The sequence below is a fragment of the Eriocheir sinensis genome, chromosome 22 (assembly GCF_024679095.1).
Source record: "Eriocheir sinensis breed Jianghai 21 chromosome 22, ASM2467909v1, whole genome shotgun sequence".
Lineage (NCBI taxonomy): Eukaryota > Metazoa > Arthropoda > Malacostraca > Decapoda > Varunidae > Eriocheir > Eriocheir sinensis.
Window position 1 is genome coordinate 16,945,772 of NC_066530.1, and position 23,823 is coordinate 16,969,594.

At 46.3% G+C, this 23,823-nt stretch overlaps 1 protein-coding gene and 2 long non-coding RNA genes across 15 annotated transcripts in view; 2 read left to right on the top strand and 1 right to left on the bottom strand.

Moving 5' to 3' along the window:
• The first annotated feature begins 1,176 nt into the window (after window positions 1-1,176).
• LOC127002178 (uncharacterized) lies at window positions 1,177-3,199 on the top strand. Of its 2 annotated transcripts, XR_007755841.1 has the most exons (5): window positions 1,177-1,312; window positions 1,531-1,922; window positions 2,056-2,256; window positions 2,920-2,987; window positions 3,056-3,199. It is a non-coding gene; the product is annotated as an uncharacterized LOC127002178 (long non-coding RNA). The 2 variants fall into 2 exon arrangements; XR_007755840.1 differs by lacking the exons at window positions 1,177-1,312; window positions 2,920-2,987 and having other exon boundaries at window positions 1,775-1,922; window positions 3,056-3,196.
• Window positions 1,589-3,466, bottom strand: LOC127002179 (uncharacterized). 12 transcript variants are annotated; one of them, XR_007755848.1, is made up of 5 exons: window positions 3,351-3,466; window positions 2,819-3,155; window positions 2,685-2,749; window positions 2,487-2,554; window positions 2,094-2,223 (listed from the first exon to the last, which is right to left on the bottom strand). It is a non-coding gene; the product is annotated as an uncharacterized LOC127002179 (long non-coding RNA). The 12 variants fall into 12 exon arrangements; XR_007755845.1 differs by having other exon boundaries at window positions 2,159-2,288; XR_007755844.1 differs by having other exon boundaries at window positions 2,207-2,353.
• Window positions 3,467-10,445: 6,979 nt separating this feature from the next.
• The window catches only part of LOC127002180 (leukocyte antigen CD37-like), a 76,920-nt gene continuing 63,542 nt past the window's right edge, over window positions 10,446-23,823 (top strand). Inside the window, exon 1 of the mRNA XM_050867865.1 lies at window positions 10,446-13,298. Coding sequence (XP_050723822.1) covers window positions 11,560-12,843 — 1,284 coding nt within the window. The 5' untranslated portion in view covers window positions 10,446-11,559 and the 3' untranslated portion in view covers window positions 12,844-13,298. The remainder of the gene's footprint in view (window positions 13,299-23,823) is intronic.

Below are 23,823 nucleotides of genomic sequence, written 5' to 3' on the forward strand. Positions count from 1 at the left end.
AATAAAGAGTAGGAGAGTTGAATGAGAGGAAAGGAAAGGGTAAAAAAAAAGAAAAAACAGAGGAGGAGGAAGAAGAAGAAGAGGAAGAGAATTAGGAAAAGGAAAAATTGTTGAGAGATGGATAAAGAATAGGACCGTTGAAATAAGAGGAAAGGAAAATAGTAAAAAAAAGAAGAAAAACGGAGGAGGAAGAGATGAAAAAAAGAAAAGATTTGGAGGAAGGGAATAAAAAGTTAGAAGATAGAGGAAGAATAGAGGCGTTGAGGGAGAGGAAAAGAGCATAAAAAAAAGTTTCCTCAAGTACGAGTGAGTAAAGACTTATAGGAGAGAGAGAGAGAGAGAGAGAGAGAGAGAGAGAGAGAGAGAGATTGTTTTTCCCTCCCCTTCCCTCTTTACCATCTCCCCCTCTTCACCATCCTCCCATCATCACGTTGAACTTTTCCTATTGTCCGCACCATCACCGCCATCAACATCATCTCTTTCTATCTTTATTTTCTTATTTTTCTTACATTTTCTTCTGTGGTAACTTTTTTTCTCTCCTATTCTATCTTTCTTTCTATCTCTATCTTTCTTATTTTCTTTATTTCTTTGTGTTTTTATCTTTTAATATTTTTCTTTCCTGCATTTTATTATTTACTTTCATCTTCAGTAATTTCTTTCTCTCTTTTTTCTTTATTTTTTTATTTTTTCTTGATCTTTCTTCTAAGACTATTTTTTTTTCTGCTGTTTCTGACTCTTCCATCTCTCCCTCCCTCTCCTCTTCCTCCTCCTCCTCCTCCTCCACTCTTCTTTCCTTAGTTAGTTAGTTAGTTAGTTAGATAGTTAGAGTTAGGTAGATAGTTTAATTTTACTGTATTATTTATTTATTTATTTATTTTTATTTTATGTTGTTATTTTGTAATTTTGTTTTTCTTTTCTTTCTTTTTCTTTTTCTTTCTTTTCTTTCGTGTTTTTTCTTGCTGTTATTTTCTTTTTTGATGTTTCTCTTTGATGTTCTTTTTTTCATGTATCATCCTCTTTGTTGATGTTCTTCAGTGGTCTGGGTGAGCCGCTTTCCTCCCAGAAGAGACCCACCCATAATTTTGGTGATGTTAGTGAGGGCCGAAAGGTGGATGATGTTCCTTATATTTTTCTTGTTTTTCTTTCTTGATGTTTTTCTTTTTCGATATTTCTTTCCGTTCTTTTTCTCATTCTTTCTTGATGTTCTTTTCTCTATCATCCTTTTGTTGATGTTCTTCGATGTCTGGGTGAGCCTCTTTCCTCCCAGAAGAGACCCACCCAGAATTTTGGCGATGTTAGTGAGGGCCGAAAGGTGGATGATGTTTCTTTGTATTTTTCTTTCCTTAATGTTGTTCTTTTAATGCTGTTATTTTTCTTTTTCGATGTTTTTTCTGTTCTTTTTTCTTTGCTATATTTTTCGATGTTCTTTTCTATATCATCCTTTTGTTGATGTTCCTTGGTCTGGGTGAGCCTTTTTCTCCCCAGAAGAGACCCACCCAGAATTTTGGTGATGTTAGTGATGGCCGAAAGGTGGATGATGTTTCTTTGTATTTTTCTTTTCTTGATGTTGTTCTTTTATTGCAGTTACTTTTCTTTTCCGATGTTTTTTTCTGTTCTTTTTTCTTTTCCATATTTTCTAGATGTTCTTTTCTATATCATCCTTTTGTTGATGTTCTTTGGTCTGGATGAGCCTTTTTCTCCCCAGAAGAGACCCACCCAGAATTTTGGTGATGTTAGTCAGGGCCTGAAGGTGGATGATGTGTGTTTGCTTTTTCTTTTCTCGATGTTTCGTTTCTATATTTTCCTTTTTCTGGTGTTCTCTTTCCTTTTCCTTTTCTTTGGTGTTCCCATCACGTGGATTGTCTACGACATCTAACGGGCACCACAAGCCCGGGTTTGTTGTTCGGAGTTTGCTCTCCTAGGTGAACTGCCTACCACGGCTAACGAGCTCCACCTGCCCGGGTTTGTTGTTCGGAGTTTGTTCTCCTAGGTGAACTGCCTACCACGGCTAACGAGCTCCACCTGCCCGGGTTTGTTTAGAGTTTGCTCTCCTAGGTGAACTGCCTACCACGGCTAACGAGCTCCACCTGCCCGGGTTTGTTGTTCGGAGTTTGCTCTCCTAGGTGAACTGCCTACCACGGCTAACGAGCTCCACCTGCCCGGGTTTGTTGTTCGGAGTTTGCTCTCCTAGGTGAACTGCCTACCACGGCTAACGAGCTCCACCTGCCCGGGTTTGTTTAGAGTTTGCTCTCCTAGGTGAACTGCCTACCACGGCTAACGAGCTCCACCTGCCCGGGTTTGTTTAGAGTTTGCTCTCCTAGGTGAACTGCCTACCACGGCTAACGAGCTCCACCTGCCCGGGTTTATTGTTAGTTGGTTGCTCTCCTAGGTGAACTGCCTACCACGGCTAACGAGCTCCACCTGCCCGGGTTTGTTTAGAGTTTGCTCTCCTAGGTGAATTGCCTACCACGGCTAACGAGCTCCACCTGCCCGGGTTTATTGTTCGGAGTTTGCTCTCCTAGGTGAACTGCCTACCACGGCTAACGAGCTCCACCTGCCCTGGTTTGTTTAGAGTTTGCTCTCCTAGGTGAACTGCCTACCACGGCTAACGAGCTCCACCTGCCCGGGTTTGTTTAGAGTTTGCTCTCCTAGGTGAATTGCCTACCACGGCTAACGAGCTCCACCTGCCCGGGTTTGTTTAGAGTTTGCTCTCCTAGGTGAATTGCCTACCACGGCTAACGAGCTCCACCTGCCCGGGGTTTATTGTATAGAGTTTGCTCTCCTAGGTGAACTGCCTACCACGGCTAACGAGCTCCACCTGCCCGGGTTTGTTTAGAGTTTGCTCTCCTAGGTGAATTGCCTACCACGGCTAACGAGCTCCACCTGCCCGGGTTTGTTGTTCGGAGTTTGCTCTCCTAGGTGAACTGCCTACCACGGCTAACGAGCTCCACCTGCCCGGGTTTGTTGTTCGGAGTTTGCTCTCCTAGGTGAACTGCCTACCACGGCTAACGAGCTCCACCTGCCCGGGTTTGTTGTTTGGAGTTTGCTCTCCTAGGTGAACTGCCTACCACGGCTAACGAGCTCCACCTGCCCGGGTTTGTTGTTCGGAGTTTGCTCTCCTAGGTGAACTGCCTACCACGGCTAACGAGCTCCACCTGCCCGGGTTTGTTTAGAGTTTGCTCTCCTAGGCAGATTGCCTACCACGGCTAACGAGCTCCACCTGCCCGGGTTTGTTTAGAGTTTGCTCTCCTAGGCAGATTGCCTACCACGGCTAACGAGCTCCACCTGCCCGGGTTTGTTTAGAGTTTGCTCTCCTAGGCAGATTGCCTACCACGGCTAACGAGCTCCACCTGCCCGGGTTTGTTTAGAGTTTGCTCTCCTAGGTGAACTGCCTACCACGGCTAACGAGCTCCACCTGCCCGGGTTTGTTTAGAGTTTGCTCTCCTAGGCAGATTGCCTACCACGGCTAACGACCTCCACCTGCCCGGTTTGTTGTTCGGAGTTTGCTCTCTTAGGCATATTGCCTACCACGGTTATGGAGCCCCACTGCTCGGCTTTGTAGCCGGAAGATCTCGGGCACCTCCGTCGGGGCCCCGGGGGACGCACTGGTGCCCTGCCGGGAGCCCTCCACTCCTGCCACGCTCGCCAGGGAGACCTTGGGCTCGCTGGCGCTGCCCCGCCCCGCCGAGGCGAGGAGGGCAATGCAAGAACTCGCTTCTTAAAACTACCAGACTGGATTATGAAATTAATCATAAATATTGAAAAGTCGCTGATCACCGAGTTTATCGGTTCAGGGATGGCAGGCCGACGGGCCGCGGGGACGCGCACAAGCCTCCAGCAATCCTCGCGGCGGCTCGCGGCGCAGCGTTCTTTTCCCTCTCTTCTTCTTACTTCCGGTATTTCTTTTTTATTATATTTCCCTTTTCTGGTTGATTGACTGATTGGTTTTATTTAGTATTTTATTTTCGTTTTTCATTGTCTTTATTTTCTTGATCATCTTTCTTTTTCTTTTCCTATCTTCCTTTACTTCTATCTTTATCTTTTCCTCTTCAGTATCTATTTCCTCTCTTTTCCTATCTTTCTTTCCTTCTTTCTTTACCTCTCTTTACCTATTCTTCTCTCCTTTCCTATCTTTTCTTTCTTATCTCTTTTTCTTCAGTAACTCTTTTCCTTCCATATCATCATTACCATCAACATCAAGCCTCCATTTTTTCCGCCTCTTTCTTCACTTTTTTTGTCTTTTCTTCTCCAGCAACTTTTTCTCCTTCAATAGCGTCTGTAAACACCAATCATAACCCTTCCACCCCCTCTAGGCATCCATCACCACCACCACCACCACCACCACCACCCACAACAACCACCACCACCCACCACCACCACCACCACCACCACCCACAACAACCACCACCACCCACCACCACCACCACCACCTTTACCCACATAAAAAAGAGCGAGAACCCTTTTTGGAAGATACACAAAAGATATTAAGTACAGCCTTCTCCTCCCTTCCTTCCATTCCCTTTCCTTCCTTTCCCTTACCTAGCAATATCTTACTTCCCTTCCCTTTCCTTCCCTTATCTCCCTTCTCTTTCTTTCATTTCCTTCCTTTCTATTCCTTGTATTTTATTTTATTTCCTCTCCTTTCCCTTCCTTTCCCTTTCTTTGTTTACCTACCCAACCTTTTCTTCTTTCTTTTCCCTTCCTTTCCTTTTCTTCCTTTCCCTTCCTTTCCTTCCCTTCACTTCCGTTACGTTCCTTTCCTTTGCCTTCCTTCCCTTTCCTTTCCTCTCCATTCCTTTGCTTCCCTTTCATTTCCCTTACCTTCCCTTCGCTTACCTTACCTTACCTTACCTCCCTTCCTTTCCTTTCCTTTCCCTTCCCTTCCTTTCCTTTTCCCTTGACTTCCATGCCCTTCCACTCCTTTCCTCTCTTTCCTCTCTCTCCCTTCCCTTCCTTTCCTTTCCTTTCTTTCTCTCATTCCTTTCCCATTGTAAACTAACTATATATCCCACGAAAGACAGGTAGATAGATAGATAGATAGAGAGACATAGACAGAGAGGGAGAGAGAAAGCAAGAGAGTGAGTGAGAGAGAGAGAGAGAGAGAGAGAGACACCCACCCCACCACCCACGCTGAGATCCAATGCATTACCTCGCAAGGATTTGATTCGACGGTCGAGATTAAGCTATTTGCAGGCACGAGGCGGCGGGTAATGTTGGGGAAGTCGAGGCACCCCTTCGTCCCTCCCCTTCGACCCCTCCCCTTCATCCCTTCCCCTTCATCCCTTCCCCTTCGTCCCTTCCCCTTCATCCCTTTCCCTTCGTCCCCGCCCCTTTCTCCCTGTCATTTCGTCCCCTTCGCAAACACTCATCCGGTCACCCATTCTCCGTTCACCCATCCTACTATAGTGCCTGATACCTCTTGTGTGTGCGTGTGTGAGAGAGGTGTGTTGAGGGTTGAGGTTCTGTGGGAGGGAGCGTGGGGGGTTGTGTGTGTGGGGGGGAGGTTGTGTGTGGGGAGGGGAGGTTGTGTGTAGGGAGTTGTATGTGGGAAGGGGAAATTGTGTGTGTGGGGGGAGAAGGGGGTTGTGTGTGCGTGTGTGTTTAGATAGATAGATAGAAAAATAAATGGATAGATACAGATAGATTTATGAATCGATTTGGATCAACTCATTTGCGTGTATAGATAGGTAGATAAAAACAGATAGATAGATAAAGAAATATATAGATAGATTTTTATATATACCTATTAAAACCAACTCGTTCTTCGTTACTTTCCCTCCTGTTCAGCAGTAAGACGGTTATAATGAGCTCACCTTCCTAGTCTACCTGCACGCTCATTAACCTGGGTAAATCAGATCACGCGGAGCCGCCCTCTTTATCAATTCACTTACTCCAGCAAAAGATATAAGCATTACGCTCTCAGAAATAAACGTAGAACCAATTACAACCTAAGCGCCAATGAAACCGGTGTCCTAGATTTTCCTGGATGATAATAGGAAGTAGTAATAGTAGTAGTGGTGTTCTCTAGGCCGGGTTCTGTTAGCTCAGGGGACACCAACCTCCCTCCCTCTCTCTCTCTCTGGTTCCTCGCCTCCCCCCGCTAGTAACTTTCTGCCATAGCTCAAGTTACCATAAGACTAATATTTGTGGTGGTGATGGTGATGGTGGTGGTGTATTGATAGAAGTAGAAATAGTAGTAGAAGTAGTGGGTAGTAGTAGTAGTAGTAGTAGTAGTAGTAGTAGTAGTAGTAGTAGTAGTAGTAGTAGTAGTAATAATAGTAGTAGTAGTAGTAGTAGTAGTAGTAGTAGTAGTAGTAGTATAAATTATATGTACGGTATAAGAAAAAAGTATAAAGTTAAAGTATAGTAGTATATCACTGAACCACTTTTAAAACACACACCAACAATCTCCTACACCTCATCTACTCCCTAACACCTGAAAAAAACACGCCTTCAACACACCAACACAACCAAAACCAAAGACTACCACCTCCCTCCATGCATATTCCGCCTCGCCCGGCCCTCATGTTTTCCGCGCCTCAGAATCAATAGGAGCCAGGAACCGGGAGTCGCGCGAGAGTCATGCCTGGACCTCCCCGGCCTTATAATATTGGTGAGGCCGCGGCAAAGGATCGTAGCCTCCACAGGAACTAATTACGTCGATCTGAGTGCGCCGTGCCGATACCAGACAGAGCGCTCGCTGGCCGCCTTCCAGCTAATTTGAATAAAGAAATTGTCCGCTGTCGATAGCTCCGGCTCTCGATGATTTGGCTTTTAAATATCCTCTCTCTCTTTTCCTCTCTCGCTCTGAATCAAGGGTAAAAAGATTAGTGGTTGGCGAGGGTTAGTGGCCAAAGATTATGGTCAGGATATTGCACGTTTAACTCAGTGCTACAGGTGTTTTCCTCTTTATTTGGTATTAGAGATAGACAGGGAGGGGAGGAGAGTGGTAGGATTTAATAAAGAGGGAAAGGCAGAGGAAAGGAGAGGAAGGGAGGGGGTGATAGGGGGATAAGAGGAGAAGGAAGGGAAGGGGAGGGAAGGGAAAGGAAGAAGGAAGGGAAAAGAAGGAAAGGAAAAGAGAGAGAGAGAGAGAAGGAAATGAAAAGAGAGAGAGAGAGAGAGAGAGAGAGAGAGAGAGAGAGAGAGAGAGAGAGAGAGAGAGAGAGAGAGAGAGAGAGAGAGAGAGAGAGAGAGAGAGAGAGAGAGAGAGAGAGAGAGAGAGAGAGAGAGAGGAAGAAGGGAAGAGTAGGAAGGGGAAGGGAAGAGTAGGAAAGCGAAGGATTGGAAAAGTAGGGGAAGAAAAGGAGTGGAAGGGATGGGAAAGGAAGTGAGGGAAAGGAAGAGCAAGAGATAAGCAGGGAGGGGTAGGAAGAAGGAAAGAGTGGGAAGGGGAAGGAAAGAGTAGGAATGGGAAGGATGGGGAAGGGAGGAGAAGGGAGGAGAGAGCGTTCTAATATGTGTGTGTGTGTGTGTGTGTGTGTGTGTGTGTGTGTGTGTGTGTGTGTGTGTGTGTTCACGTTCACAGTGTGGAGGCCTTGTCATGCAGAGTACCACCAAGACCAGATAGTAGTAGAAGTAGTAGTAGTAGTAGTAGTAGTAGTAGTAGTAGTAGTAACAGTAGTAGTAGTAGTAGTTGTGGTGGTGAGGGTGGTCGGGGTGTTAGTAGTAGTTATAGTAGTAATAATGGTAGTAGTAGGAAATGCCCACAACTCCCACGAAAGCCTAAAGTCAAATGTGTGTGCTTGGGCGCCGAAATGTTGAAGACCTCAGAAACTAATGCTCGGGTCTTGGGAGGGATTCAGGCAAATTCAAAAGAGGAATGTGAGGTAATCTAGAAGCAGGGCCTAAGTGTGTTCCTAATGAGGGGTAATGAGGCTATTAACGATAAGGATGCAGGCCATTACGATTCAACTTGTGATAAGGTGTGTGGGGGTGAAGGGGAGAGGGGGTCGTGTGTAAGGGGAGAGGGTGGGGGTCATGTGTGTGTGGGGGGCGGGTCGTGTGTGTGTGTGTGTGTGTGTGTGTGATAACCCTTACCCAGCATCACACATCTCATGAACTCTCCTCCTCCTCCTCCTCCTCCTCCTCCTCTCCCTCTCTCCCCTCCCCCATACAACCTCCCATTCCCTAAACACCTTCCTCACGTACCCTCTTCCCCCTCCCCTCCCCCCTCCCCTTCCCTACCCCCCCAGACATCAATTAATCTTGCCGTGACAGTGTGTCCATCTCTCACCTTGATTAATGAGCAGGTATCAGGAGGACATTATCGCCTCTATGTGGGAGGTGTTTAGGGGTCACTGTCCTAAAACAAGGCCCCGGAGAGCAGGAGTGGCGGGGGAGGAGAAAGGAAGAAAACGAGGGTCGGAAAAAATTATATATCCAAGAGAAAATGGGAAGATAATGAAAAGAGAATGGGATGATTTACGTGGAGAATGGAAAATGTAAATACTGATAAAAAATAGAACAGTGAAAGAGAAAGAGAGAGAGAGAGGAAGAGAAGGATGACTCGGAAAATGTGAGGTAAGAAAGTAAAGTAAAAGAAGGAAAAGAGAAAATGAGAGATAATGAAAAGAAAATACGGGAAGAATGAAAGGTAAACATAGATGGAGTGAAGAGTATGGAAGAGACTTAAAGGAAGGGAGGAAAGAAAACGAGGGTTGAAAAATTATATATTCAAGAGAAAATGGGAAGATTATGAAGTTAGAGGAAGAATGGGAAACTAAACAATGATAAAGGAGAGGCAGGGAAACAGAGGAGAGAAAAAAAGATGGAAAATAGATCATAAAAACAGAGTGAGATGAATTACAGGAAGAATGGTAGAGGTAAACAAAGATAAAGGAGAAGGTATTAAACAGGGAGGGAAGAATAAAGAAGAGGCAGGGAAGCAAAGGATAAATGAAAGATGGAAGGAATGAGATAATGAAAACAGAGTGGGGTGTGTTACAGGAAAAATAATTGTAGAGGGAAATATTGATAAAGGGGAGAATATTGAATCGTAAAAGAGGAGGAGAAGAGAGAAAACGAGGTTGGGAAAATTATATATCCAAGAGAAAATGAGATAATGAAAAGAGAATGGGATGGTTAAAGGGAAGAATGGTAGATGTAAATAATGGTAAAGGAAAGAATATTAAAGAGAGAAAGATGAAGAGAGAGAAAATGAGATAGTGTAAGGAAAGAAAGGGAAGCAAAGGGTGGAAATGAAAACAGAATAGGATGAGTTACGAGAAGAATAGAAGAATGGGAAAAGTAAATATTGATAAAGGAAAGAATATTGAAGAGAGAAAGATGAAGAAAGAGAAAATGAGATAGTGTAAGGTAAGAAAGGGAAGCAAGGGGTGGAAATGAAAAGAGAATAGGATGAATTACGAAAAGAATAGAAGAATGGGAAAAGTAAATATTGATAAAGGAAAGAATATTGAAGAGAGAAAGATGAAGAAAGAGAAAATGAGATAGTGTAAGGTAAGAAAGGGAAGAAAAGGGTCCAAATGAAAACAGAATAGGATGAGTTACGAGAAGAATAGAAGATTAGTAAAGGTAACAATAGGTAAAGAAAAGTATCGAAGAATGAGAGAGGGAGAGAAGAACGAATAGGGTGCAGCAGGGGAAGGAAGGGAAGGAAAATAAGGATATATAAAGGCAAGAAGAACATTAGAAGTGGTAATTAAGAGTGATAATTATCGGGGAACTGATTGCCGACAGCGGTGCGATCAATCTTGGCTCGTCTAAAAGTTTGGACAGCGCTGAAGGCTCCGGTCAGACAAAGAGAGAGATTAGGCCTCGGCATAAACAGGTTCTCGAAGTCTGTAGCGAAGGGACGGAACAAGGACGGGTATGCACTCAACAACTCGTAGACAGAGAGAGAGAGAGACAGAGAGAGATTTGGCCACAGCATAAACAGGTTCTCGAAGTCTATAGCGAAGGGACGTGACAAGGACGGGTATGCATTCATGAACTCACCTAACACTGGCAGACAAAGAGAAAAAGATTTGGCCACCGCAGACACGTTCCCGGAGTCTGGAGGGAAGGGACGTGATTAGAACTTGTACGCATTCACGAACACTTTCTTACAATCGCAGACAAAGAATGAGATCAAGCCGCTGCATACAAAATTTCTCGATATCTGTAGCATGGTACGTGACAAGGACGGGTATGTATTCACGAGCTACACTTTAAGGAAGGTGGAAGCAGGTACATTTTTGCTACCTTTCCCTCCTGCGTGTGCTGTGTCTTCGGTGTTACGTGCACGCGGGGATAATGAGGGCAGCTTCCCGTCTCGCCTTTCCTCATCTCCTCCCACGAAAAATACAAGAAAAATACGAAAATAAAAGGGATACGTGTAAAAAGAGAAGGGTGTAGTTTTTTTCTCTTCAAAGATTATCAATTATCCCGTCTGCAAGATATATGGATGAGGCCCTAAACACATTCTTCTTTTTCCTCCACAGGTCTAGGTAGCGGCCAGGCCCCCTCCACCACAACCACCACCACAACAACAACCACCACCACCACCGAGAACAGCTGCAGGACCCACGGCTGTCAAAAAGGTTCCCCACTCACACCAACAATCTCGAGAGGCTCAGGACAGCCTCTCGTGGTGCGCGTCTCGCCCTCTGAGTGACATGACGAATGAGGACGTTTTCGCAACCTCCGCGGGGCACAGCACGCGGCGCCCGCTGTGAGGACCTCAGGGCTTGGTGGGCCTGCCCGTGCGGCTGGCCGGGAGGGGGTGGTAAGGCGTCAGTGCGGCCTCACGCCATGGTTTCTGCTGCCGCTACATCATACCCGCGGTGTTACACAATAATCAGAGCACCGCTGGCAAGGACCCAACCCGCCAATGCCCACACCACGTCGTCAGTCCCAGCCCCAGCCTCCGCCCTCCACCGAGCCGCCACGCCTCCCCCAGCCAGCAGGGAGAGCCACAGAGGCTGAGCCGAGGCGTCAGGATCACTAGTGTGCCGAGTGTCACGCAAACAGTTTTCAAGATACTGTGTGAGAAGACATTAGTAGCGCATCTTTTGACCTTCTTTTTAGTTCCTAAGCAAGATACAGTCACAGGTTTAAATCTGATCAGTGTTGATGTTAACGTGTGTGGCAGTGGCTGAGGTCGGGGCCGCACTCGCTTTGAGCCACCGGGCAGCGGTGCCATCCAGCTGGGAGCTATGAGACCTGACAGTTCCCGCCGTAACTTTCCAAAGAGGTAGTTTGAGGGAGTGAGGCTCCAGGACAGCATGGCCGACGAAAGCCCCCAGCGGCGGTGAGAGGCAGGGCCGCGAGTGTTGACAGGTGGCGCTGGGTGACGGAAGGTTGCCAAATATACCCGCCAGCCGCCACCGTGTTTGTGGGCGGCCCTCGTCTCCTGTGCCCGGGGAGTGCCGCCAGTCAGGCTCAGTTAGCTCCTGGTGACGCATCCCGCCCTGCGTCTCGTCACCCGCGGCAGCCTGGCGTGGGTGTGCACGGTGTAGAGGGCGGCCACGGAGGTCCGCCGCAGCGCGACTGTGGCTCCCGCCCGGTCCACCGCCGCTGCTGCCTCCACCAGGGGGGGCCGGCGCCTGGCCTCGCATGGCCGCGGTAATGTTCCTACGCAAGGCAATGCGTTACTACCGCCTCTGGATTTACACGTGCAATGCCGTCCTGCTCGTGTCAGTGTTCGTGTTTATGGGCGTGGCCTTAGGTGTGACGACTCATCCGTACCTGTCCCTCGTGCCCACCCCGCCAGCCTACCACCCGACCTTCCTCTACGGCTACGTGGCCCTCCTGCTGCAGGCCGGCGTACTGCAGGCGCTAGGATGCGTAGGCGCCCTGAGGCTTTCCCAGCGCCTCCTCAACATCTACTGGTTTTTGTTGCTGTTCCTGTTGCTGGGCGATGTGGTGGTGGGCCTGGTGTGGCTGTACCGCTTCTCACACCTCTCAGACGGCCTGGTGCCTTACGCCCGCGCCACCCTGCAGGCCAAGTACGGGAGTGACCCGGACGTGACGGAGGCGTGGGACGCTCTGCAGCGGTCGGCAAAGTGCTGCGGCGTCACGGAGCCACAAGACTACAACGAGACGCAGTGGAGGACGCGTCAGAGCCAGTCCCTCATTAAGCTTCCGGCGTCGTGCTGCGTCATGGACGAAGGCAAGAGCGTCACCCCCAGTGAACGGTCAGTGAACAACTACCAGGCCGACCCGAGCCCCCGCCACGTGAAGCTCTCGCGGAAAAACCCTGCCGCGGACCCGCCCAAGAGTCCGCCGCGGCAGGAGAGCCGCGTGACGTATCGCAACCTGACTTGCGGCGACAAGAGCCACTTGCACGCCGCGGCGGACCCAGACGAAAAGATAGGTTGCGTTAGGCACCTGGAGCAGTGGCTGCTGACCTCCGCGGAGACGCTCATGATCCTCGGGTTCTGTGTCATAGCGTTCATAAAACTGTGTTTTGTTGGCATATTGCGTTTTGAAATACAAGAGATGATTCAAAAGATTAAAATCTTACAAGGCGAGGCCCCGTGTGTACCCAACCCAGAGATCGCCGCCGCGCTGGGGATGGTGTCCCACGAGAAGGCGGCGGAGTGCGGCGGCCTGCTGAGCTCGGGGGGCGGTGAGGGGGACGGCGCGGGGGGGCCTGATGGCGGGGGCGAGGGCCAGCAGGAGTCCGAGTCCGGCGCCGCCACGCCCCTCACGCAGCCCCGACTGAACCACCTGCCGAGCCACACGGACGGCGCGGAGTCCGACACCAACTCCCACTGTGCCCTCATCACGGACACGCCCGTGCGCCGCCCGCAGCCGGACAAGCGTAAGCCTAATGGCAATAACAATGACGTTACTGAACTGCGGGAGCTGCGCCACGTGCGGCAGACTCAGATATGATAATGACAAGCGGCCTCCCTGTGGACACGTCTGGTGGGATGGTCGAGAATGTGAGTGTGAGAGGCGGCGGCCTGAGCCCGGGTAGTGTAGTGCGCTGCTGGGACCAGCCGGGGCCGGGGTCAGGGGTCACGGGACACCCCACATAGCCTTACGCCGTCCCCTGCCCTGCGCCCCAGCAAGCGCCGCCAGCCTCTGCCGAGGCCGCGCAGGCAGTGGGTCGCGGCTACCACGCGCGTCATGAAAAAAAGAACGTCCTTCGATCTCAAGGTCACGACGATGACGTCAGATCAGTAAAAAAGAAGCAGGAGCCAGGATGAAGTGCACCTCCCCCTCCCCTCTCCGACGGTGGGGGGGCGGGGGTGGAATGCCTCACGCCCCCCCTACCACAACCACCGTCACACTCGCTCCGCACCAGCTGTGATGACGCCCCGCGGCCGCCACCTCCCCGACACAAGGTAAGCACCCGCTGTGTACACGCGCGTCCTTAATGATAATGATGACGGGAGAGGACTAAGGCTGTCCTCACCACTGTTGTTGTCGTTGTTGATGACTGCGAGGTAGGGGGGCGGGGACGGGGGCGGTGGCGACAGAGGTGGGAAGGCAGTCAGCCAGGTGGGGGCGGAGATGGCACTTGCTGTATTTACCTTCTGTCATAACCCCGCCGCCCCCGTCGTTGTCCCCCCCCCCCCACCGCCCCTGCCGCTGCCAACATACACAAGCTGCTTATCACTTATGAGGCTTATTTTACTGACACAAAGGAACAGTAAAAGAGAGAGAGAGAGAGAGAGAGAGAGAGAGAGAGAGAGAGAGAGAGAGAGAGAGAGAGAGAGAGACATACCCGTTGACATACTCTAACAACACTCCACCATCACCACCACCACCATCATCACCACCACCATCATCACCACCACCACCATCACTACCACCAACGCCAAATGTTTCTCTGCTCCGTGAAGAACGTCCCAGCACCCCCCCTTTATCCCCTCGACACCCCCTCCCCCCTCCTCACACATCACCTTACCTGTGGGTGTGAAGCTACCTGTCTTCCTGTCCCGGCCGTCACTCACCTGAAAGATAGAAATGAAGTTCAAATTTAGAATGCATTTAAATCAGTGTCCATATGTATTCAAGGTACTATAAGTTATTAGGTCACTCCACAGCAAAGTCAACTGTAATAATAATGTATGTAGAATTAGACAATAATATATTTAAGATGATAAAGAGATTAGCCTCCTCCTCCTCCTGCCACTCTTCCTCCTCCTCCTCCTCCTCCTCCTCCTCTTTCTTCAGCTTAATTCAATTCTTTTCCTTCTTCCTTTCAAAACACTTCCTCATTTTTTCTGCTATCTCTCTTTCTCACTTTCCTTAATTTTTTCCTCCCTCCTTTCCCTTAAAATCACTATCCTCTCCCTCTAATTCTCCCTTTCTTTTCTTCTATTCCTATTCTTCAACCCTTCAGTTAGTCGTATCTCTTTCCTTCATTCATCGTCTTATTTTCCTTCTATTTCTGTCACTCAATTCCTTAACTCACTCTCCAATCCTCCATCCATTCTTTTCTTCCTCTTCTATTCCTCAACTTTTTTTTCTATCTAAACTCTTCAATTTTTGTCATATCTCTTTTCCTTAGTCATTATCTTATTTTCCTTCTATTTCTGTCTCTCAATTCACTATATCTTCCCCTCCTTCATTAACTGACTCTCCTATCCTCCCTCCTTTCTTTCCTTCCACTTCTATTCCTCAACTTTTTTCTATCTAAACTCTCCAATTTTTGTCATATCTCTTTTCCTCATTCATTATCTTGTTTTCTTTCTATTCTTATCTCTCCATTTACTGTATCTTTCCCTCTTTCGTTCCCCTCAAAAGCCAATATTCTCTCTCTCTCTCTCTCTCTCTCTCTCCTAATTCAATTCCTCAACTCATCTTCTTCAACTTCTTTTTCATTCTCTTCTTTCCCCCATTTATCATCATTTTCATCATCGTCATTTTTGTTATCATCTCGCCGGCAGGAGCTTTGGTTCGTTGGTCGATAAAGAATTCCTTCAAATTATACGCTTCAACCCTATTGGCTGTTTGTCTATTTTCGTTGGCTCAGCGGATTATAGACGAGCTCATTTCTTCGTCTCGGTTTCTGCTTCGGTCACGTTTGGCTTCCGAGTCGTGCAAAGCCATCTGTCAACCTGTCAAACTGATCGTGGTAAAACGTCATCTGTTTCCCAGTGGCCGACGGGGGCTGATAACCATGGAATATTAATAGAGAGGCTGTTTGTCTTACGTCCATGTTGCAAGCTCGCCCTTCCCAGACTATTAATTTCGACATCAATTCCAAAAAGATGATCAGTTAAATTTCACTTCCTTTTGCTAGTCTCTAAGCAAGTCTGACATGAACTAACCCACTTGTAACTCCATCCTAGACTATTCTTTTCGACATGAGTTCCAAAAAGATGAGCAAAGTAAGATTTCACTCCCTTTTGCTAATCAATCTCTAAGCAAGTCTAACATGAAGTAACCCACTTGTAACTCCATCCTAGACTATTATTTTCGACATGAGTTCCAAAAAGATGAGCAAAGTTAGATTTCACTCCCTTTTGCTAATCAATCTCTAAGCAAGTCTAACATGAGCTAACCCACTTGTAAATCCATTCCTAGACTATTCTTTTCGACATCAGTTCCAAAAATATGAAGTTAAATTTCACTTCCTTGGTTAATCAGTCTCTAAGCAAGTCTAACATGAATTAACCCATTTGTAACTCCTTCCTCTTATGCTCTTCTAGTTCACATATGAGTTCCAAAAAGATAAGTTAAATTTCACTTCCTTTTGCAAGTCTAACATGAACTAACCCGTTTGTAACTCCTTCCTCTTATGTTCTTCTAGTCCATTAGTACATATCACCTCAATTCTCTTCATTTTTTTCTATCTTGGTCAACCCATTCTTGCTGGTGAATAAATATAACATAACCAAATCTATCTAGCTTTTCCTCTCACTAAGAACTTTTTTAGCTTTCCCAGAGTGACAGACACAAAAGTCATGGGTTCTGCTCTTAATTAACAAAAGAGGATCATGTTAATGGATTCCAGTTAATCTGCAGGTGGATATTTAATTAAGTAAACAAAAGCCTGTCTCATTTGCCTCCTCTATCTCAGTTACTATTACAGAAAACTACACTTCTTTTCTTCATTCTTTCTACCATTTAATTCATCTTCCTCTCTTCTGATACAAACCATAAAACCAAAACAACACTCCTCCCTTTTTTTCCCTCACTAAATAAAATCTCCCTCCCTTGCTCTCCTATACAAACAAATCACTCCTCAATCTCCTTCTCCTTCCCCTTAACCCTTCAACACACACTCCATATACGTTCTCAGCGCCCTCACACCTCTCATACAAACGATTACACCAAAATAACTCTTCTTTTTTCCTTCGTTCCATTACTAAATTAATCTCCCTCCCTTCCTTGCTCTCATACTAACAAATCACTCCTCCATATCCTTCTCCTTTCCCTTAATCCTTCAACACACACACTCAATACATGTCCTCAACGCCCTCACTCTCTCCCTCTCACACACACAAATACATGAGCTTCCCCTCTACTCACTGACCCCACGATCCACGAGCCACCACTGCCCCGATGTATCACTACTGACAACAAGGCCAAAACGTTTTAGTGCTGCATTCCTTTCCCCTGAACATCCAAGTATAAAAAGCCTCCAGTCGATTTTTCCTTAACTGGCAAGGCTCAGAGGGATTAAACAGCCGTCTCGTAAACTTGGAGGCTTTATCCCGGTCGTTAGGGGACTGTTGTTGTGGAGTGCGGTGGTGGTGTTATGTTGCCAAGCTATATCGTGCTCAGATCGTCCTTCTAAATAGTCTTACAGTTACGTAGTATAAGAACTGTTGCCTGTCATCGTTTTAAATGCATCAAGTTCTCTGGTGTTGTTATTGTTACTGTTATTGTTATTATGTTATTGAGGAAGGGAAGCAATCTTACCTAACCTAACCTAACCTAACCTAACCTGACCTAGCCTGACCTAACCTAACCTAACCTAACCTAACCTAACCTAACCTAACCTAACCTAACTTAACCTGACCTAGCCTGACCTGACCTGATTTAACCTAACCTGATTAAACCTGACCTGAGCTAACCTACCCTAACATAATCTAGCCTAACTTAACCTGACCTGACCTGACCTGACATAAGCTAACCTAACCTAACCTGACCTGAGCTGAACTGACCTAACCTGACCTAACCTAACTTAACCTGACCTGAGCTAACATAACATAACATAACCTAAGCTGACCTGAGCTGGCCTAACTGAACCTGACCTAACCTAACCTGACCTGACCTTACATCACGTTTCCTGACCTGGCTGCCCCTTTCTGATCACCACCACCACAACCCAATCACCACCACCACCACCACCATCATCACTGTCACCACCAACACCATCACCACACCCACCACTGTAACTCCACCAACCGCAACGATTCCTATCACCATCCATCCACCACAATCACCTCGTCACCAACACCACATCGTCATCTTTACACCACCCCCAACATCATCACCACCACCACCCCATCACCAGCATCCTAACATTACCACATTCACCACTTAGAGTCTTAGACCATCCTCCCCCCCCCCCCCCCCACCCACCAACATCCCACTACTGCATCAACTCCTACCCACAACTCCACCCCCCACACTCCCCCCCCCCGCCCCCCACCACCACTGTCAGTCCATCCCAACATGCGCGGCCGTTCGTTGCGGGGTAAACAATGTCTTCCCGATCAGCCCGAGACGTAAGAGGAATGTTATGTTGGCCGGAGAGTTTTATTGGGCGGCCTCGAGGAAGTTATTGTTTGGACGGGCGCAGCTGCAGTGAGCGATTCTGCGAAGTTCAGCTCGGCTAACGAAATTTACCGCCCTAATCAACTGTTTGACGTCCGCGGAGATCAAATTAGAGAGGAAAAAATGGGAAAAAGTTAAGGTTAGTTTTGGTAATTGCTTCAGAGGAGAAATAGAAGTATATTCACGCGTTATGTCTATTGAACTCTCGACAAGAAAAAGAAAAAAAAGGATGAAAGAGAAGCAGAAAATGGCTCTAATAATAATTCAAGACAGGAAAGGGAAGCACAAAATTGGCTCTCTTATCATACTTCAAAACAGGAAAAAAGAAAGGGAGAAAAGGGTGGCAGAAAATAGCTCGAACTATACTATAAGACAAGAAAAGAAGACAAAAATGGCTTAACTCATACTTCAAGACAATAAAGGGGAGGGAGAAAATGGCTCTAATAAAACTTCAAGACAAGAAAATATGGAGGGAATATGAGGGAAGGGAAGGGAAGGATATGTTTTAGAAGGGAAGGGAAGGGAAGGGAAGGATATGTTTGAGAAGGGAAGGGAAGGGAAGGATATGTTTGAGAAGGGAAGGGAAGGGAAGAGAAAAGGAAAAGGAAAAAAAAACAAGCGGAAAACGCCTCCCATCATTCTTCAAGACAAGGAAAACAAGAAAACGAACCAGCGGCACCTCCCTCACATTCCCATAGTAGGTCACACACACGCCCGCACTCGAATGCTCCCTTCCCCTCACAATTCAGATGTTCATTGGCCAGCGTAACTTTTGTGCCTCGCTCCCTCCCTCACACATTCCCAGGCCAAACGGCGCCAATTTCTCCCAGTGACACATTTCCGCTCACACATATTGGCTGGCATTTTCTCCCTCGTGAGCCTTCCAGCCGGGGACCCAAACAACGACTCGTCAACTTCACAAAATGCACTTATATGTATCTTCAGTGTCCTCTTTTGCAATCATCCCAAGAGACAGACAGACAAAGATAGACATACAGACAGACATAGACAAAGATAGACAAACACAGACAGACAGAAAGATACAAAGACAGACTGACAATATACCCCCCCCCAACACACACACACACACACACACACACACACACACACACACACACACACACATACACACACACGCTCAACTTTCCAAACAGAGCCGTTGAGATATATGGGACGCTTCGCCAAACAGAGAAGTCGTGTTTGTCAAAAAGCATACACGAGTTATATGATCTAGGTGACAAAATGGTGGCAAAATTAAAAAAAAAAAAGAACATTACTAGCTTGACTTAGAACCTGTGATAAGATAATAGAAGGGAAAAGAATAGATGGAAAATACTGTAAGGTAAAAGAATAGAGGGAAACTATTGTAAGGGAAAAGAATTGAGCGAAAATATCGTAAGAAAGAAACAGAAAAGGAAAAAACACTGCAAGAAACCACACACACACACACACACACACACACACACACACACACACACCAATACGGTCAGCCGAGGTAATGGAAGGTAACTTAGGAGGAACAGCTGCAGCCGGTCGGTGGTAAGTGTTCCTTTATCAGCGGAGTAACACGACGCACACACACCAGAGCCCAGACCGAGCCCAAGAACACCCCAGACCAGCCCAAACCAGCCCAAACTAACATGCCGCGGGGAAAACACACACACACACACACACACACACACACACACGCCATTACGTTTTATATCCTTGGTTATGGAGTCTGATATTACGTTAGTCTCTCCCGCTAAATGCTTGTATGACGTAAAGCAAATTGGACAAAGAGAACTCGTGGGGGAAATACACATTAACGAAACAGCAGCCGCTACCACCACGTTATGTGTTACTCCTGTTTATAGGCTTCTGTTATGTGTTGCGTCTATTTGGTAACGCTTATAAGGAAACACAAGCATTAGATAGGATAGGCAAGAGGAGCTGAACATGGCGAACAGAAAATAATCAAGCGAAGTAGCCGTTTTTTTCGTCATTAAATCGTTGTTGTTTTTTTTTTTTCGTTGTCACTTTTCCGTTTATCTGATATTTTTCTCTTGCATTCATTCGTTTAACATTTCCTCTTAAATTCATTCGTTAATATTTCCTGTTTCATTCATTTAGTATCTCCTCTTACATTCATTCGTTTAACACTTCCTCTTACATTCATTCGTTTAACACTTCCTCTTACATCCATTCGTTTAACACTTCCTCTTACATTCATTCGTTTAACACTTCCTCTTACATTCATTCGTTTAACACTTCCTCTTACATCCATTCGTTTAACACTTCCTCTTACATCCATTCGTTTAACACTTCCTCTTACATCCATTCGTTTAACACTTCCTCTTACATCCATTCGTTTAACACTTCCTCTTACATTCATTCGTTTAACACTTCCTCTTACATCCATTCGTTTAACACTTCCTCTTACATTCATTCGTTTAACACTTCCTCTTACATTCACTCGTTTAACACTTCCTCTTACATCCATTCGTTTAACACTTCCTCTTACATCCATTCGTTTAACACTTCCTCTTACATCCATTCGTTTAACACTTCCTCTTACATCCATTCGTTTAACACTTCCTCTTACATCCATTCGTTTAACACTTCCTCTTACATCCATTCGTTTAACACTTCCTCTTACATTCATTCGTTTAACACTTCCTCTTACATGCATTCGTTTAACACTTCCTCTTACATTCACTCGTTTAACACTTCCTCTTACATTCACTCGTTTAACACTTCCTCTTACATTCACTCGTTTAACACTTCCTCTTACATCCATTCCTTTAACACTTCCTCTTACATTCATTCGTTAAACACTTCCTCTTACATTCATTCGTTTAACACTTCCTCTTACATTCATTCGTTTAACACTTCCTCTTACATTCATTCGTTTAACACTTCCTCTTACATCCATTCCTTTAACACTTCCTCTTACATCCATTCCTTTAACACTTCCTCTTACATTCATTCGTTTAACACTTCCTCTAACATCCATTCGTTTAACACTTCCTCTTACATTCATTCGTTTAACACTTCCTCTTACATCCATTCCTTTAACACTTCCTCTTACATTCATTCGTTTAACACTTCCTCTTACATCCATTCCTTTAACACTTCCTCTTACATTCATTCGTTTAACACTTCCTCTTACATTCATTCGTTTAACACTTCCTCTTACATTCATTCACCTAGTGTCTTCTCATACATTCGTTTAAGCGGTGTGCTGCAGTGTAAATAAATAAAACAACAGCAGCGGTAAACTACACCAAAGGATCTCTGCAGTGTTAACGGGAGCGAGCGAGCGAGTACAGGTTGTCGCTTGCTAGAATGCAGAGGTGATAAAAAAGAAAATGAAAAAAGAAAAGAAAAAAGAAAACCAGACGCGTTCCTCCGCACCTCACCAACCCTCCCTACCACTCCTCTCTCTCTCTCTCTCTCTCTCTCTCTCTCTCTGCCCGACTTACATCCATACTATATTACGAGTCCTTTCTGTTGCATCGTCTCTCTCTCTCTCTCTCTCTCTCTCTCTCTCTCTCTCTCTCTGGTCATCTTTTCATCTACCTTGCCTGGAGATGAACACAGGTCTTCGTCAGTGTCATCGTCAGCTTCTTCAGTCCCGATCAGTACCCAGCGGTGGTCAGCCAGGGAGGAAGTGTCGGTAGCGGGCGGTAGTGGGCACGTGGGGGAAGACAGGACACAGCCACCCACCAATGCTTTTCTTTAAACTCCCTTCACATTGTTTCTAAGCCTCGTTCCGTCTATCACTTATACTCAAATGGTACACAAGTCCTTCCTCTAACACTTATAAGTCACGGTATGGTGGTAGAAAGTGTAGTTATTGAGTGAGGCAGGATTTAGTGAGGGTATGTCAGAGCGCAAACATACACACGCTTTTTTAAAATTTCCTTTCACATTGTTTTTAAGTCTCGTTCCGTTTATCACTTACACTCAAAAGGTACACGAGTCCTTCCTCTAACACTTAAAAGTCACGGTATGGTGGTAGAAAGTCTAGTTATTGAGTGAGGAAGGATTTAGTGAGGGTATGTCAGAGCGCGCACACACACACGTCTTTCTACAAACTCCTTTCACATTGTTTTTAAGCCTCGTTCAGTCTATCACTTACACTCAAAAGGTACACAAGTCCTTCCTCTAACACTTACAAGTCACGGTATGGTGGTAAGAAGTGTAGTTGTTGAGTGAGGAAGGATTTAGTGAGAGTATTTCACAGCGCGCACCCTCACACTAAGACGCCGCTCACACGTGTCGGCTAAGCTCAGTGCTCACTCGGTTACGTCTCGATCTACTGGTTCACTTACGCAACGAGACTTATTTTCTTACCTACGAGCTCTGTACAAGATAAGACTGACTTTTTAGATACACGAATAATAGATTAACTTGTACGTAATCAATTTTTGGCATGGAGTGTTTAGTTTACGGGTGAATTATGGCTTTTTTTTGTGAGAACAGTACCAAGGTTAAGTTTGTCTTCGAGTCACCTGGAGCCGAGACCAAGCCCATGACCAAGAACTAGCCTCGACGCAGCCCCTAGCCTCCTACACGCGTCCTATCTACCCCTTCTTCTACCCCTCCTCCTCCTCCTCCTCCTCCTCCTCATCATCATCATCATCATCATCATCATCATTATAAAGATGAGGAGTAACTAATTAAAAAGCTTGTATTTTTTCTGTTATATATAAATTCTTAGAGACAAGCGATGGAAAAGGGGGATGAGGAATCTCTCTCTCTCTCTCTCTCTCTCTCTCTCTCTCTCTCTCTCTCTCTCTCTCTCTCTCCCCTATACACTTCCTCCTTGTCCTTCCCTCCTCCCTTCCTCCCGTCCTTTACCCTCTCACCTCCCTTCCTCCCTATTCGCATGCCTCAAGAATAGCTTTTAATGCGTCAAAGGGATGGGGCGGAAGGGGGAGAGACAGAAGCTTGCAGAGGGATAAAGGGATGTAAAGGAAAGCTGGGGGAGGAGATAGCCTGAGTATGTAGCCTAGCATAGGAGTAAGGTAGTCTGCTGGCCCGTATTGTCAGACGTTACATTATACTTACATAGTTAAAAGAACGAAACTAGGGCCATCTGGTGATTCGTTTTAACATTAACTGGAACGAAATGACTACAGAACATTATCCAATACAACGAAATCCCATCATATAGTTTGAGGTTAGTGAGGAGAGTGAGGTTAGTGGGTCATGCCATGGGGTGGAAGTCAAAGGAGATTGCGTTGAGGGGATGGGGGAGGAGGGGAGGGGGAGGATGTGAGTCTTTCAGGGGTGACTTAGGAAGAAGCATGATGGCAGGGACACGGGGCCGCGGAAGATGGAGCGTACTTAGCCGCCTCGTTAAGCACTGTTTATCTACGGCTGTCTCCTGGTGCTTAGGGTACTCCATCACTCCTCCCTCTCCCTCTCTCTTCCTCTCTCCTTTCCCTCCAACCACCACCACAATCATCACCACTACTACTACCATCACCACCACTACCACCATCAACTAACACTAACATTAACAACACTACTACAATAATCACCACCACCACTACCACCATCAACAACAACTTAATAGGAACACACCACCGCCCTTCCCTACGTGCGTGTGTGTGTGTGTGTGCCTGGGCCAAGCAGTCAAGCGGTGTCCAAGGCTTAGTGTCAACATCATCGCTCACCAAAATACCTCTTCTAAACCTTCCTTCCTTCTGTTTGACCTTGCTTCTTCCTCCTCCTCTTCCTCCTCTTCCTCTTCATTTATCTCCTCCTCCTCCTCCTCTTCTTCTTATATTTTTTCCTTCGGTTCTTGGTAATCCTTCTCCTTCCTCCTCCTCCCTTACTCCTACATTTTCTTCCTTTTTTTGTTATTCTTTATTCCTCTGGTTCTTGCTTATTCCTCTTCTTCCTCCTTGTCTCTCTTCTTCTTTTCCTCCTCTTCCTATTCCTCCTATTTCTCGTTCCTCTTATTCCTGTTCTTCCTCGCGTTCTTAATTGGTAATCATTCCTCTTCTTCCTTCTCTTCCTCTTCCTCCTCCTTCTCCTTCATCATCTATTCATGCTACCTGTCACCAACCTCACCTTCGTCACATTCCCTATTCCCCCTCCTCTTCTTCCTCCCATTCTTGTGTATTTCTCTTCTTCCTT